This window comes from Tinamus guttatus, unplaced genomic scaffold, assembly GCF_059628265.1.
Source record: "Tinamus guttatus ecotype Peru unplaced genomic scaffold, ASM5962826v1 Tinamus_guttatus_pri_ptg000413l, whole genome shotgun sequence".
Classification (NCBI taxonomy): Eukaryota; Metazoa; Chordata; class Aves; order Tinamiformes; family Tinamidae; genus Tinamus; species Tinamus guttatus.
Genome location: NW_028288947.1, coordinates 1 through 15,813, shown reverse-complemented (window position 1 = coordinate 15,813; position 15,813 = coordinate 1). Strand labels below are relative to the sequence as shown.

At 61.6% G+C, this 15,813-nt stretch overlaps 1 protein-coding gene across 3 annotated transcripts; it reads right to left on the bottom strand.

Moving 5' to 3' along the window:
- Positions 1–765: 765 nt before the first annotated feature.
- Positions 766–9,716, bottom strand: LOC104579889 (solute carrier family 22 member 6-A-like). Of its 3 annotated transcripts, none has more exons than XM_088531380.1 (10): positions 9,433–9,716; positions 6,674–6,777; positions 5,666–5,820; positions 4,396–4,564; positions 4,200–4,323; positions 4,011–4,123; positions 2,750–2,967; positions 1,984–2,092; positions 1,705–1,908; positions 766–859 (listed from the first exon to the last, which is right to left on the bottom strand). In XM_088531380.1, exons 1-10 carry the CDS (start codon positions 9,706–9,708, stop codon positions 781–783), a joined length of 1,551 nt encoding a protein of 516 aa, XP_088387506.1. In that variant the 5' UTR covers positions 9,709–9,716; the 3' UTR covers positions 766–780. The 3 variants fall into 3 exon arrangements, with proteins under 3 accessions (XP_088387506.1, XP_088387508.1, XP_088387507.1); XM_088531382.1 differs by lacking the exon at positions 9,433–9,716 and adding an exon at positions 8,747–8,763; XM_088531381.1 differs by lacking the exon at positions 9,433–9,716 and adding an exon at positions 7,980–7,996.
- Positions 9,717–15,813: the final 6,097 nt, after the last annotated feature.

Here is a 15,813-nt window from a genome sequence, read left to right as displayed (position 1 = left end):
GGAGGCCGGCGATTAATCTTTGACCGGGCACCTGGTGGCCGCGGTGGCCACGGGGACAAGGGCCGCGGTGGTGGGGGGGGAAGTCGGGGAAGGGGCACGGGGCCCATCCTGGAGGTTGGGATGGGGCTGGAGGAGCAGGTTGGTGGCCCTGGAGGGCGTCACCTCATGGGGGCCGAGCCCCTAGATGGGGGGACAACACTGGGGAGGGACTACGGGGTGTCACTTATGGGGGGACCCTCCTGGAAGGTTCTGGGGTGCCACCTTATTGAGGTGGCCCCACAGGGGAGGTCCTGGGGTGGTGGTGGCCTTGGACATGGGTGGTTTTGGTGTGTCCTGTCCTGAGGGTGAACCTGGACGTGGACTTGGGGACACCCCATCACCTCGGTGGCCCTGGAAATGAGTGTCTATGGGATGCCACATCATCATGGCGACCTCGGACGTGGGCTTGGGGACACCCCATTACGAGGTGACCCCAGAAATGGGCACTAGAAGGTGGCCGATCATTGGGGTGGCCCCACATAGGGGGTCCTGGGGTGTCCCATCATCGCGGTGGCCCTGGACATGGGTGGCTATGGGGCCTCAGGATGATCCTGGACATGAGCTTAGGGGCCACCCCATTACGAGGTGACCCCAGACATGGATGTCCATGGGGTGTCCCCATCACCAGGGCCACCCCATCCGTGGGGCTACAGGCGCCGCGTTATCGGAGGCCAAATTCCCAAGTGGCGACGTGGAAAGAGCTGCTTTATTCCCAATGGATCGAGCCCCCTCCAGAGCCCCTCAGGCCTCCTTGGGCTGCGCCTTGTCCTGCAGCGGGATCTTCTCCTTGAGGTCCTTCTCCGTCCGCTTTGCTTGGAACCTGCAGGGGAGGAAGGTGAGGGAGGGAGGAAGGCCACCCATTGGCCTCCCAACCCATCTATCTGTCCAGTGGCACCGACCTCCACCCACACCTTCATCCAATCATCCATCCAACCATCCATCCCTCTATCCATCCTTCCAGCCAACCTTCCATGTATCCATCTGCCCAACCATCCCTCTATCCAACCTTCCATCTCTCCACTCATCCCTTCATCCAACCATCTGTTCAAACCATCCCTCCATCCAACCACCCAACCCTCCATCCATCCAATCATCCTTCCACTCATCTATCCAACAATCCCTCCATCCAACCATCTGTTCAAACCATCCCTCTATCCAACCATCCGTCCCTCCATCCAACTATCCATCTATCCAGCCATCCATCCAACCCTCCATCCATCCGACCCTCCATCCATCCAACCCTCCATCCATCCAAACCCCCATCCATCCAACTCTCCATCCATCCAACCCTCCATCCATCCAACCCTCCACCCATCCGACCCTCCATCCATCCAACCCTCCAGCCATCCAAACCCCCTTCCATCCAAACCTCCACCCATCCAACCCTCCACCCGTCCAACCCTCCACCCGTCCAACCCTCCATCCATCCAACCTCCATTCACCCAACCCTCCATCCATCCAACCCTCCATCCATCCAAAACCCCATCCATCCAACCCTCCATCTACCCAACCATCACTCCAACCCTCCATCCATCCAACCCTCCATCCATCCAACCCTCCATCCACCCGACCCTCCATCTACCCAACCATCCTTCCAACCCTCCATCCCTTGCTCCATGCCCTTGCCCATCATTGCCCCCATCTCCCCCATCCCTCCTGCCCCACCTGCTCTCCACCTCCTCGATGGTGTCGGGCAGCGACATGTTGAGGGTCTCGGGGAGGAAGCTGGCGGCCACGGCCGAGGCCACGGGGGCGGCCCCGTAGACCACGGGCGGCAGGAACGGGTAATACTCATCCATCATCTTCACGAGCGGCGCCACGATGCCGCCCACCCGCGCCATGGTGCTGCCGAAGCCCAGGCCCGTCTGCCTGCCGGCACGGAGGGACGGTGACACGGGGCCACCGCGGTGCTCGGGGACCGGGAATCTGCCCCACGGGACCTACCTGATGGGAGTCGGGTAGAGCTCGGTGGTGAAGAGGAAGACGCAGTTGAAGGAGGCGGAGAGGCAGCCCTTGCCGATGACGGCCAGCGCCGTCCGCACGGTCTGGAGCTCTGGGGGGACACGGGGAGGGACGAGGAGAGGGGACATGGTCGGTTGGATAGAGGGACAAGTGGAGGGAGGGATGGGTGGAGGGATGGAGAGGTGGAGGGATGGATGGTTCAATAGGTTGGATGATGGAGGGATGGAGGGAAGGATGGAGGGAGGGAGGGAGGGAGGGATGGATGGATGGATGGATGGATGGATGGATGGAGGGAGGGAGGGAGGGAGGGAGGGAGGGAGGGAGGGAGAGGGGTGGAGGGATGGATGGAGGGATGGATGGACAGATGGATGGACGGATGGAGGGAAGGATGGAGGGAAGGATGGATGGAGGGGTGGAGGGATGGATGGCTCAATAGGTTGGATGATGGAGGGATGGATGGAGGGATGGAGGGAGGGAGGAAGGGAGGGATGGATGGATGGATGGATGGATGGACGGATGGATGGACGGATGGATGGATGGTTGAATAGGATGGATGGATGATGGATGGATGGTTGGATGGATAGAGGGATGGATGAATGGATGGATGGTTAGATGAATGGATGGATGGATGGTTGGATGGATGGAGGGATGAGTGGTCGGAATCACGGCTGGACGGAAAAGCAGATGGATAGATGGGTGGCATTCACCCTGCTACGTCTCCCACCCCGTCCTCCCGTCCCCCTCTCACCTGTGGAGACAAAGATGTTGGTGATGATGACGCACCCCGCGCAGACCAGGGACACGACGAGCGTCACCCGCCGGCCGATGTAGCTCAGCGAGATGGTCACCAGCGCCTTGGCCGGGAAGTCAACGGCACCGAAAATCACCTGGATGAGGTAAATGCTGACCCCAAAATTCTGCAGGTCCATGGCCAGGCCATAGTAGGAGAAGCTGATGGAGAACCTGCTGGGAACAGAGAGGGGATGGAGGTGGGAAACCTCTTGCCCGGGGTGGGTGATGCTGTGGGGTGGCCTCTCCTGGGGACCCCGGAGGAGATGCAGGATGAGGCTGCTGGGTTGTAGATAGGTGGATTCTCTAATGGTCTGTCTGTCCTTCCAGCCCTCCCTCCATCCCACCATCCATCCATCCCTACTTCCGTCCATCCATCCCTGCATCCATCCATTCATCCATCCCACCATCCATCCACCCATCCACCATCCATCCATTCATGCATCCACCCATCCATCTCACCATCCATCCCACCATCCATCCATCTACCCATCCACCATCCATCCATCCCACCATCCATCTACCCATCCATCCATCCATTCATCCATCCATTCATCCATCCACACATCCATCCATCCATTCATCCATCCATCCATCCATCCATCCCACCATCCATCCATTCATCCATCCACCCATCCATTCATCCATCCATCCATCCATCCATCCCACCATCCATCCATTCATCCATCCACCCATCCATTCATCCATCCACCCATCCATCCATCCATTCATCCATCCACCCATCCATCTCACCATCCATCTCACCATCCATCCATCTACCCATTCACCATCCATCCATCCCACCATCCATCTACCCATCCATCCATCCATTCATCCATCCACACATCCATCCATCCATTCATCCATCCATCCATCCATCCCACCATCCATCCATTCATCCATCCACCCATCCATTCATCCATCCACCCATCCATCCATCCATTCATCCATCCACCCATCCATTCATCCATCCATCCATCCATCCATCCATCCATCCCACCATCCATCCATCCATTCATCCATCCACCCATCCATCCCACCATCCATCCACCCATCTATCCATCCACCATCCATCCACCCATCCACCATCCATCCATCCATCCCTCTATCCATCCACCCATCCAACTATCCCTCCATCCATCCATCCCACCATCCCTCCATTAACCCCCATCTTCTCTGTCCCGGTCCCCCCTCTCCTGCCTCCCTCCCGTCCCCACCACGCGATGGAGAGGCAGAGGAAGATGCGCCGGATGGCCGGGGTCCGGACCAGGTCGGAGACGCTGTAGGACGCCTTCATGGTGGCCAACTCCTTGTGCATGTTGGCCTTGAGGACCTGTGGGCAGACGCAGGGCTCAGTGGGGACAGAACTGTCCCAGTATGGGGAGCACCCCGGCCCGATCCCGCCCTACCTCCGCCGTGATCTTCTCCCCTTCTTCCTCCTTCCCGTTGATCCTGGCCACCCGCCGAAGGACCTTCACGGCCTGCTCGGCCCTCCCTGACAGCACCAGCCACCGCGCGGACTCGGCCAACCACCTGGCGAGGGGGCAAGCTGAGGTCCCCATGTCCCCAAGGAGAGGCCACCTCGAGGGACCGGGACGACCCTACCAGGAGTAGAGGAGGAAGAAGAAGAAGGGCGCCGAGACGGAGAGCTGGAGCCAGCGCCAGTGCGGGACAGCGTAGGCCACGCCGGCCAGCAGGATCTGGCCCAGCGTGTAGGTGAAGCCGGTCATGGCCACGGTGATGGCCCGGTAGGCCGTGGGGATCCACTCGACCACTGCGGGAGGGCCACGATGATGCCCGTCACGCGGGTCCCTCCTCTGGGACTGCGTGGGGCCACCGCGAATTGTCCCCATTCATAGCCATGGCATGGTCCCCATCCTTGGCCGCTGGGATGGCCCCATTGAAGGCTACCAGGATGTCCCCATCCATGACCATCTGGATGTCCCCATCCACGGCCACTGGGATGTCCCCATCCATGACCATCAGGTTCTCCCCATCCATGCCCATTGGGATGTCCCCATCCACAGCCACTGCGATGTCCCCATCCATGGCCGTTGGGTTCCCCATCCAAAACCATTGGGATGTCCCCATCCATGACCATCAATTTCTCCCCATCCACGGCCACTGGGATGTCCCCATCCATGATCATTCAGATGTCCCCATCCATGACCATCAGTTTCTCCCCATCCATGACCATTGGGATGCCCCCATCCATGAACATCGGGATGTCCCCACCCACAGCCACAGGGAAGTCCCCATCCATGGCCATTGGCTTCCCCATCCATGACCATTGGGATGTCCCCATCCGTGGCCGTTGGGCTGTACCCATCCATTATCATTGGAATGGCCCCATCTATGACCATCAGGTTCTCCCAATCCATGACCACTGGGATGTCCCCATCCATGGCCATCAGTCCCTCCCCATTCACGGCCATTGGGATGTCCCCATCCGTGGCCGTTGGGCTGTACCCATCCATTATCATTGGAATGGCCCCATCTATGACCATCAGGTTCTCCCAATCCATGACCACTGGGATGTTCCCATCCATGGCCACCGGGATATCCTCATCTACGGCCACTGGGATGTCCCCATCCATGACCATTAGGTTCTCCCCATCCATGGCCATTGGGATGTCCCCATTCATGGCCACTGGGATGTCCCCATCCATGGCCATTGGGTTGTCCCCATCCACTGTCCCATGGCCACCACCACGTTCCCCTCCACGGCCACCAACCTGCCCCTACCCACGTCCCCTCCACCCACCACCAAGCTCCAAGTCCCCTCAGCCATGGAGGTTGTCCCCACGCAAGACCACCGAGCTGTCCCCCAAGGGCCACCCCGCCCCGTGTCCCCGGTGTCCCCGGGTGGCCTCACCGAGGCAGGCGACGCTGAGGCCGAAGCCGGACAGGGCCATCCCGGTGGCAAAGCGGAGGATGCAGTAGGTCGCGTAGTTGGGGGCGAAGGCCGTGCAGGTGCCCGTCACCCCCAGCAGAAGGTAGGACCACATCAGCATGGCCTTGCGCCCGAACCTGCAACGGGGACACGTGGGGGCGCTGGGAAGTCATTGGAGGCCACGGGGAGGCCCTGGAAGCTGCTGGGAGGCATTGGGAGCCACTGGGAGGCCATTGGAGGCCCCTGGGAGGTGGTGGGAGATGTTGGGAGCCCCTGGGAGCCACTGGGTGCCCCGGGGACCTGCTGGGAGCCCCTTGAAGGTCCCTGGGTGATGGTGGGAGCTACTGGAAGCCCTTGGGAGGCACTAGGAGACCTTGGAGACAGGTAGGAGGCATTGGAGGGCACTGGAAGCCCCTGGAGGCCCCTGGGAGGTGGTGGGAGCTCCTGGGAGCCCCTGGGAAGCCCTGGGAGGCCCTGGGAGCCCCTGGAGGCCCCTGGGAGCTCCTGGGAGGCCCTGAGAGGCCCTGGGAGCTCCTGGGAGCCCCTGGGAGATGGTGGGAGCTACTGGAAGCCCTTGGGAGGCACTAGGAGCCCTTGGAGACAAGTAGGAGGCATTGGAGGGCACTGGAAGCCCCTGGAGGCCCCTGGGAGGTGGTCAGAGCTCCTGGGAGCCCCTGGGAAGCCCTGGGAGGCCCTGGGAGCCCTTGGAGGCCCCTGGGAGGCCCTGGGAACTCCTGGGAGGCCCTGGGAAGCCCTGGGAGGCCCTGGGAGCTACTGGAAGCCCTTGGGAGGTACTAGGAGCCCTTGGAGACAAGTAGGAGGCACTGGAGGCCACTGGGAGCTCCTGGAGGCCACTGGGAGGTGGTGGGACCTCCTGGGAGCCCCTGGGAGCTCCTGGGAGGCCTTGGGAGCCCCTGGGAGCTACAGGGATCCCCTGGAGGCCGCGGGAGGCCCCGGCCTCCGCGTGCAGCGAGGCCCGTCCGGCCCTACCTGTCGGAGAGGCCGCCCAGGAGCAGGGCGCCCACCAGGACCCCGGCCATGTAGATGGACTGGGCCAGCTGCCGCAGGCGCCGCGCGCCGCAGACCAGGTCCCACTGCGGGACAGGAGGCTCCAGCGGCGCCGCCCATGTCCCCATTCCGCCTCCTCCAGCCTCCATCTCCAGTCTCCTCCATCTCCACCCTCCTCCTCCTCCTCCATCCTCTCCCATTCACCTCCTCCATCTCCATCCTCCACCTCCATCTCCATCCTCTCCCACCCATCTCCTCCATCTCCATCCTCCACCTCCATCTCCATCCTCTCCCATTCACCTCCTCCATCTCCAGCCTCCACCTCCATCTCCATCCTCTCCCATCCACCTCCTCCATCTCCAGCCTCCATCTCCATCTCCATCCTCTCCCACCCACCTCCTCCATCTCCAGCCTCCACCTCCATCTCCATCCTCTCCCACCCACCTCCTCCATCTCCAGCCTCCACCTCCATCTCCATCCTCTCCCACCCACCTCCTCCATCTCCAGCCTCCATCTCCATCTCCATCCTCTCCCACCCACCTCCTCCATCTCCAGCCTCCACCTCCATCTCCATCCTCTCCCACCCACCTCCTCCATCTCCACCCTCCACCTCCATCTCCATCCTCTCCCACCCACCTCCTCCATCTCCATCCTCCATCTCCATCTCCATGCTCTCCCACCCACCTCCTCCCTCTCCATCCTCCACCTCCCTCTCCATCCTCTCCCATCCACCTCCTCCATCTCTAGCCTCCACCTCCATCTCCATCCTCTCCCATCCACCTCCTCCATCTCCAGCCTCCACCTCCATCCTCCTCCATCATCTCCATCTCCATCCCCCTCCCCGTCCACCACTTCCATCTCCATCCCTATCCCTCCATCCCCATCCATCTCTGTCCCTCCATCTTCATCCCTCCATCCCCATCTCCGTCCCCATCCCTGTCTCTCCCTCCCGTCCCCATCTCCACCTTCCTCCCCATCCCCATCTCCACCTTCCTCCCCATCCCCAGCTCCATCCATCTCCATCTCTATTCCTCCATCCATCTCTGTCTCTCTGTCCCCATCTCCATCCCCATCTCCATCCCTGTCCTGTCCCATCCCCATGTGGCACCTCAGTGACAATGGCGGCCACATAGACGCTGCGGTCGTAGTTGCTGTCCCCGTCCCCATCCCAATCTCCGTCCCCATCCCTGTCCCCATCCTGGTCTGTTCTGTCCCCATCCCCGTCCCCATCCCCGTCCCTGTCCCGTCCCATCCCTGTCCCCGTCCCCGTTCCGTCCCCATGTGTCACCTCGGTGACGATGGTGGCCACGTAGATGCTGCGGTCATAGTCCCTGTCCCCATCCCCATCCCATCACTGTCCCCATCCCCATCCCTGTCCCTGTCCCCGTCCCGTCCCCGTGCGGCACCTCGGTGACAATGGTGGCCATGTAGATGCTGTGGTCATAGTCCCTGTCCCCATCCCCATCTCCATCCCCATCGCTGTCCCCATCCCCATCCCATCCTTGTCCCCATCCCCGTCCCCATCCCCATCCCTGTCCCCATCCCTGTCCCATCCTGTCCCGTCCTGTCCTTGTGTGGCACCTCGGTGACAATGGTGGCCACGTAGATGCTACAGTCGTAGTCCTCGTCCCTGTCCCCATCCCCATCTCTGTCCTCGCTTCTGTCCCCATCTCCATCCCATCCCCGTCCCCATCCCATCCCCGTCCCCATCCCTGTCCCATCCTGTCCCCATCCTCATCCCCGTCCCCATCCCGTCCCCATGTGTCACCTCGGTGACGATGGTGGCCACGTAGATGCTGCGGTTGTAGTCCCTGTCCCCATCCCCATGCCATCACTGTCCCCATCCCTGTCCCTGTCCCCATCTCCATCCCCATCCCTGTCCCCATCCCTGTCCCTGTCCCCATCCTCATCCCCATCCCATCACTGTCCCCATCCCGTCCCCATGTGTCACCTCGGTGACGATGGTGGCCACGGAGACGCTGTGGTCGTAGTCCCCATCCCATCCCTGTCCCCATCCCATCCCTGTCCCATCCTGTCCCTGTCCCCATGTGTCACCTCGGTGACGATGGTGGCCACGTAGACGCTGCGGTCGTAGTCCCTGTCCCTGTCCCCATCCCCATCCCCGTCCCCATCCCCATCCCCATCCTATGACTGTCCCCATCCCCATCCCATCCCCATCCCTGTCCCCATCCCTGTCCCTGTCCCCATCCCTGTCCCATCCTGTCCCATCCCGTCCCCATGTGTCACCTCGGTGACGATGGTGGCCACTTAGACGCTGCAGTCGTAGTCCCTGTCCCTGTCCCCATCCCCATCCCATCCCTGTCCCCATCCCATCCCTGTCCCCATCCCCGTCCCCATCCCTGTCCCTGTCCCCATCCCATCCCCATCCCCATCCCCATCCCATCACTGTCCCCATCCCCATCCCTGTCCCCGTCCCTGTCCTATCCCGTCCATGTCCCCATCCCCATCCCTGTCCCATCCTGTCCCTGTCCCCATCCCGTCCCCATGTGTCACCTCGGTGACGATGGTGGCCACGTAGACGCTGCAGTCGTAGTCCCCATCCCTGTCCCCATCCCCGTCCCCATCCCTGTCCCTGTCCCCATCCCATCCCCATCCCCATCCCCATCCCATCACTGTCCCCATCCCCATCCCTGTCCCCGTCCCTGTCCTATCCCGTCCATGTCCCCATCCCCATCCCTGTCCCATCCTGTCCCTGTCCCCATCCCGTCCCCATGTGTCACCTCGGTGACGATGGTGGCCACGTAGACGCTGCGGTCGTAGTCCCATCCATGGGGGCAGCCCTGGGAGCCGTTGGCGCCGGGGGGGTGACAGGGCCCCCCCAGGTGTCCCCAGGTGCCATTGGGTCCCCGGCAGCGGTGGGGGGGGACGGCGGCCGTGAAGTTCTGCAGCAGGTTGTGACTCGCCATGAGCAGCAGCGGCAGCGTCAGCAGCGCCGTGTGCAGGACCTGGAAGCGCCCGGCCGCGCCGACGCGCGCCAGCACCGCCCCGAAGCTCATCCTGGCCTGGGGACGTGGGGACAGCGTGGAGAACATGGAGAATATCATGGAGAACATCATGGAGAACGTGGAGAACATCATGGAGAACATGGGGGAACATGGAGAACATCATGGGGAACATCATGGAGAACGTGGAGAACATCATGGGGAACATGGGGGAACGTGGAGAACATCATGGAGAACATGGGGGAACATGGAGAACATCATGGGGAACATGGAGGACTTGGGGACACCATGGTGCCGACGCGCGCCAGCACCGCCCCGAAGCTCATCCTGGCCTGGGGACATGGGAACAGCGTGGAGAACATGGAGAACATCATGGAGAACATGGGGGAACATGGAGAACATCATGGAGAACATCGTGGAGAACATCATGGGGAACATGGGGGAACATGGAGAACATCATGGGGAACATGGAGGACTTGGGGACACCATGGTGCCGACGCGCGCCAGCACCGCCCCGAAGCTCATCCTGGCCTGGGGACACCATGGAGAACATGGAGACATGATGGAGAACATCATGGAGAACATCATGGAGAACGTGGGGGAGCATGGGGGAACATAGAGACACCATGGAGAATGTGGGGGAACATGGAGACACCGTGGAGAACATCATGGAGAACATGGGGGAACATGGAGACATCATGGAGAACATCATGGAGAACATGGGGGAACGTGGAGAACATCATGGACAATATCATGGAGAACATGATGGAGAACATGGAGACACCATGGTGCCGACGCGCGCCAGCACCGCCCCGAAGCTCATCCTGGCCTGGGGACACGGGGACAGCGTGGGGACATAGGGACATCATGGAGAACATCATGGAGAACATCGTGGAGAACATCATGGAGAACACGGGGGAACATGGAGAACATCACGGAGAACATGGGGGAACATGGGGGAACATGGGGGAACATCATGGAGAACATGGGGGAACATGGAGGACATGGGGACAGCATGGTGCCGACCTGTGCCAGCACCACCCCGAAGCTCATCCTGGCCTGGGGACAGCGTGGGGACACCATGGAGAACATGAGGGAACATGGAGACATCAAGGAGAACGTCACGGAGAACATGGGGGAACAGGGGGAACATGGAGACATCGTGGAGAACATGGGGGAACATGGAGACATCAGGGAGAACACGGAGGACATGGGGACACCATGGAGAACATTGGGGAACACGGGGGAACATAGAGACATGGGGCCACCATGGAGAACATCATGGGGACATCGTGGACAACATGGAAGAACATGGGGGGCATGGGGACACCATGGTGCCAACACCGCCCCGAAGCTCATCCTGGTCTGGGGACACAGGGACAGCGTGGGGACATGGGGACACCATGGAGAACATGGGGGAACATAGAGACATGGGGCCACCATGGAGAACATCATGGGGACATCGCGGACAACATGGGGGAACGTGGAGACATGGTCCCCATGGTGCCAACACCACCCCGAAGCTCATCCTGGTCTGGAGACACAGGGACAGCGTGGGGACACCAGGTGGGGCAACATGGGGGGAACGGGAGGGACATGGAGGGGACAAGGAGGACATGGGGGAACATGGTAGACATGGAGGGACATGGAGGACATGGGGGAACATAGGGGGACATGGGACACACAGGATGGGGACAGCAGGGGACGCAGCTCGGCGATGGCGGCACCAGCCCTGCCCCGTGTCCCTGTCCCCTCCCCGATGTCCCCATCCTTTCCCTGGGGACAGGGACATCCGGCCAGCTGTGACTCCCTGTCCCTTCCCCGACGTCCTGGCACGTCCCCAAAGTGGCCTCTTGTGTCCTCCCTCCCCCACCGATGTCCCCAACCCTCATTAAGGTCCCCAGCCCCTTCCCGGTCCTTCCACAGGGTCCCCAACCCTCCACTGGTGGCACCAGGCCCTCGTTGATGTCCCCAAACCCTCATTGATGTCCCCAACCTGTCCTAGTCCCCCCATGGTGTCCTCAAGCCATCACTGATGTCCCCAACTCCCCACCGATGTCCCCAAACCTTCAATCATGTCCCCAACCCCTCCTTGAGATCTCCAACGTGCTCCTGATGTCCCCAACACCCCATAGATGTCCCCAATCCCGCACTAATGTCCCCAACGCCCCATAGAGGTCCCCAACGCCCCATAGACGTCCCCAATCTCTCCCTAATGTCCCTAATGCCCCATAGATGTCCCCAGTCCCTCACTAATGTCCCCAATGCCCCATAGACATCCCCAATCCCTCCCCAATGTCCCCAAAGCCCCGTAGATGTCCCCAATGCCCCATAGACGTCCCCAATCCCTCACTAATGTCCCCAAAACCCCATAGATGTCCCCAACGCTCCATAGACGTCCCCAATCCCTCACTAATGTCCCCAATGCCCCATAGATGTCCCCAATGCTCCATAGATGTCCCCAATCCCTCCCCAATGTCCCTAACGCCCCACAGATGTCCCCAGCCCCTCACTAATGTCCCCAGCCCCTCACTAATATCCCCAACACCCCATAGATGTCCCCAATTCCTCCCCAATGTCCCCCAACGCCCCATAGATGTCCCCAGTGCCCCATAGATGCCCCCAATCCCTCCCCAATGTCCCTAACACCCCATAGATGTCCCCAATTCCTCCCCAATGTCCCCCAATGCTCCATAGATGTCCCCAACGCCCCATAGAGGTCCCCAATCCCTCCCCAATGTCCCCAACGCCCCATAGACGTCCCCAAGCCCTCACTAATGTCCCCAACACCTCATAGCTGTTTGAAACACCCCATAGATGTCCCCAACCCCGCACTAATGTCCCCAACGCTCCATAGACATCCTCAATCCCTCACTAATGTCCCCAATACCCCATAGATGTCCCCAACGCCCCATAGAGGTCCCCAATACCTCCCCAAAGTCCCCAATGCCCCATAGATGTCCCCAATGCCCCATAGATGTCCCCAACACCTCACTAATGTCCCCAACGCCCCATAGATGTCCCCAACACCCCATAGATGTCCCCAATGCCCCACAGACGTCCCTCGCCGTTGTCCCCCACCCCTCCTGGATGTCCCCAATGTCCCCAACGCCCCATAGATGTCCCCAACACCCCATAGATGTCCCCAATCCCTCCCCAATGTCCCCAATGTCCCATAGATGTCCCCAACACCCCATAGAGGTCCCCAATCCCTCCCCAATGTCCCCAATGCCCCGTAGATGTCCCCAAAGCCCCATAGATGTCCCCATTCCCTCCCCAATGTCCCCAATGCCCCATAGATGTCCCCAACGCCCCATAGATGTCCCCAACGCCCCATAGAGGTCCCCAATCCCTCCCCAATGTTCCCAATGCCCCGTAGATGTCCCCAAAGCCCCATAGATGTCCCCAATCCCTCCCCAATGTCCCCAATGCCCCATAGATGTCCCCAACGCCCCATAGACGTCCCCAACACCCCATAGAGGTCCCCAATCCTTCCCCAATGTCCCCAACACCCCATAGATGTCCCCAATCCCTCCCCAATGTCCCCAAAGCCCACAGATGTCCCCAACACCCCGTAGATGTCCCCAAAGCCCCATAGATGTCCCCAACACCCCGTAGATGTCCCCAACCCTCCCCAATGTCCCCAACGCCCCATAGATGTCCCCAACGCCCCACAGATGTCCCCAATCCCTCCCCAATGTCCCATAGATGTCCCCAACGCCCCATAGATGTCCCCAACACCCCATAGATGTCCCCAACCCTCCCCAATGTCCCCAACGCCCCATAGATGTCCCCAACGCCCCACAGATGTCCCCAATCCCTCCCCAATGTCCCATAGATGTCCCCAACGCCCCATAGATGTCCCCAACCCTCCCCAATGTCCCCAACGCCCCATAGATGTCCCCAACGCCCCACAGATGTCCCCAATCCCTCCCCAATGCCCCATAGATGTCCCCAATGCCCCACAGATGTCCCCAACGCCCCACAGATGTCCCCAATCCCTCCCCAACGCCCCATAGATGTCCCCAACACCCCATAGATGTCCCCAACCCTCCCCAATGTCCCCAACTCCCCATAGATGTCCCCAACGCCCCACAGATGTCCCCAACACCCCATAGATGTCCCCAACCCTCCCCAATGTCCCCAACGTCCCCTCCGCGGGGCGGGGGGGGGGGTGTTACCTGCCCGGGGCGGGGGTGGCGGCTCCCGGTGTCCCCGTGTCCCCCTCGCTGTCCCCGGCCCCGTCCCCGCGTCCCCCCTTTATGTAACGGGGCGGGTCGAAGTCCCCCCCCCGCCCCTCCCCCCCGCCGGGAGGGGATTAACGGGGGGGGGGGGAGGGGGAGATGCCAGCGCCGCGGGGGGGCGGGGGGGGGGCTGGGCCGCGCGCCCGGACGCCTGGGCCCGCCCCGCCCCCCCCCGGTCCCCTATGGAGCCCCCCCCTATAGCTCCCTATGGCTCCCTATAGACCCCTATGGGCCCCTATAGACCCCTATAGCCCCCCTATAGATCTCTATGGGCGTGTAGGGAGCTCTGTAGATCCCTGCTGCCCGCCCCCCCCCTCCCGGAGCCCTATAGACCCCTATAGACTCCTATAGTCCCCTATAGACCCCTATAGCCCCCCTATAGATCTCTATGGGCGTGTAGGGAGCTCTGTAGATCCCTGCTGCCCGCCCCCCCCCCCTCCCGGAGCCCTATAGACCCCTATAGACTCCTATAGTCCCCTATAGACTCCTATAGACCCCTATAGATCTCTATGGGCGTGTACAGAGCTCTGTAGATCCCTGCTGCCCCCCCCCCCCCGGAGCCCTATAGACCCCTATGGGCCCCTATAGATCACTAGAATGGCCTATAGACCCCCCTATAGAGCCCTATAGACCCCTATAGCCCCCTATAGGTCTCTATGGGCGTGTAGGGAGCTCTGTAGATCCCTGTTGCCCCCCCCCCCTCCGGAGCCCTATAGACCCCTATAGACCCCTATGGACCCCTATAGACCCCTATAGGTCTCTATGGGCGCGTAGGATCTGTAGATCCCTGTTGGACCCCCCCCCCCCCCCGGAGCCCTATAGACCCCTATGGGCCCCTATAGATCACTAGAATGCCCTATAGACACCCCTATAGAGCCCTATAGACCCCTATAGGTCTCTATGGGCGTGTAGGGAGCTCTGTAGATCCCTGCTGCTCCCCCCCCCACCTCCGGAGCCCTATAGACTCCTATGGGCCCCTATAGATCATAGAATGCCCTATAGACCCCCCGAGATCCCCACAGATCCCCTTTGGAATCATATAGATCCCTATATAGCAATACAGACCCCTATGGATCCCCATGGGGCTCTGTGGGGCCGCCCTGCAGTGCCCAGTGGGCCCTTATAGATCCCTGCTGGCCCCTATAGACCTCCCCTATGGAACGCTATAGGTCCCCCAAGACCCATATGGATCCCCCACGGGTGCCTATAGACCCCCCTATAGATTCCCTGGGACCACCTATAGCCCCCCGCGCAGCCCCATATGGGCCCCTAAGAGTCCCCTATGGCCTTCCCCTATAGAGTCCCCATAGGGGCCCCTATGGATTCTCCCTATAGGACCCTATAGGCTCTGGCGCCCCCTGGCGGCCGCTGCAGCCACCGGGGAGGAGGGGGCGGAGCCTCGCTTAGCCCCGCCCCCTCCGCGGCGCATGCGCACAGCGGCCCCACAGGGAATAACGGAGGAGGGGGCGGAGCCAAGAAAGGGCCCCGGCGTCCGGGCGCCCCCGTTTAGGGAAAAAAAGCGACTTTTATTGAGGCGGGAAAATAAAAAAAAAACAAACCCCGACGGCAGCAGCTCGGTACCGAAAAGGGCCGAAACGGCCCCAAAACGCCCCCCGCGCCCCCCCCGGCGTCCGGGCCCGTCACGAGTCGTAGTCGTCGTCGCCGTCGTCGTCATCGCGCCGGGCGGGGGGGGGGCGCCGGGGGGAGCCCCCCCGGGGGGGGCGCCAGCAACATGGGGGGGCTGTTGGTGGGGGGGGGGGGAAGGGGTCAGGGGGCCCCGGCGTCCGGGGGGGGGGCTCAGGTGTCCGGGGGGGGGGGGGGACCCCGGGGGGGGCCCAGAGTCTGGGGGGGGGGCCCAGGCGTCCGGGGGGGCCCCCCATGTCCGGGGGGGGGGGGGGGGGGCGTGTCTTGGGGG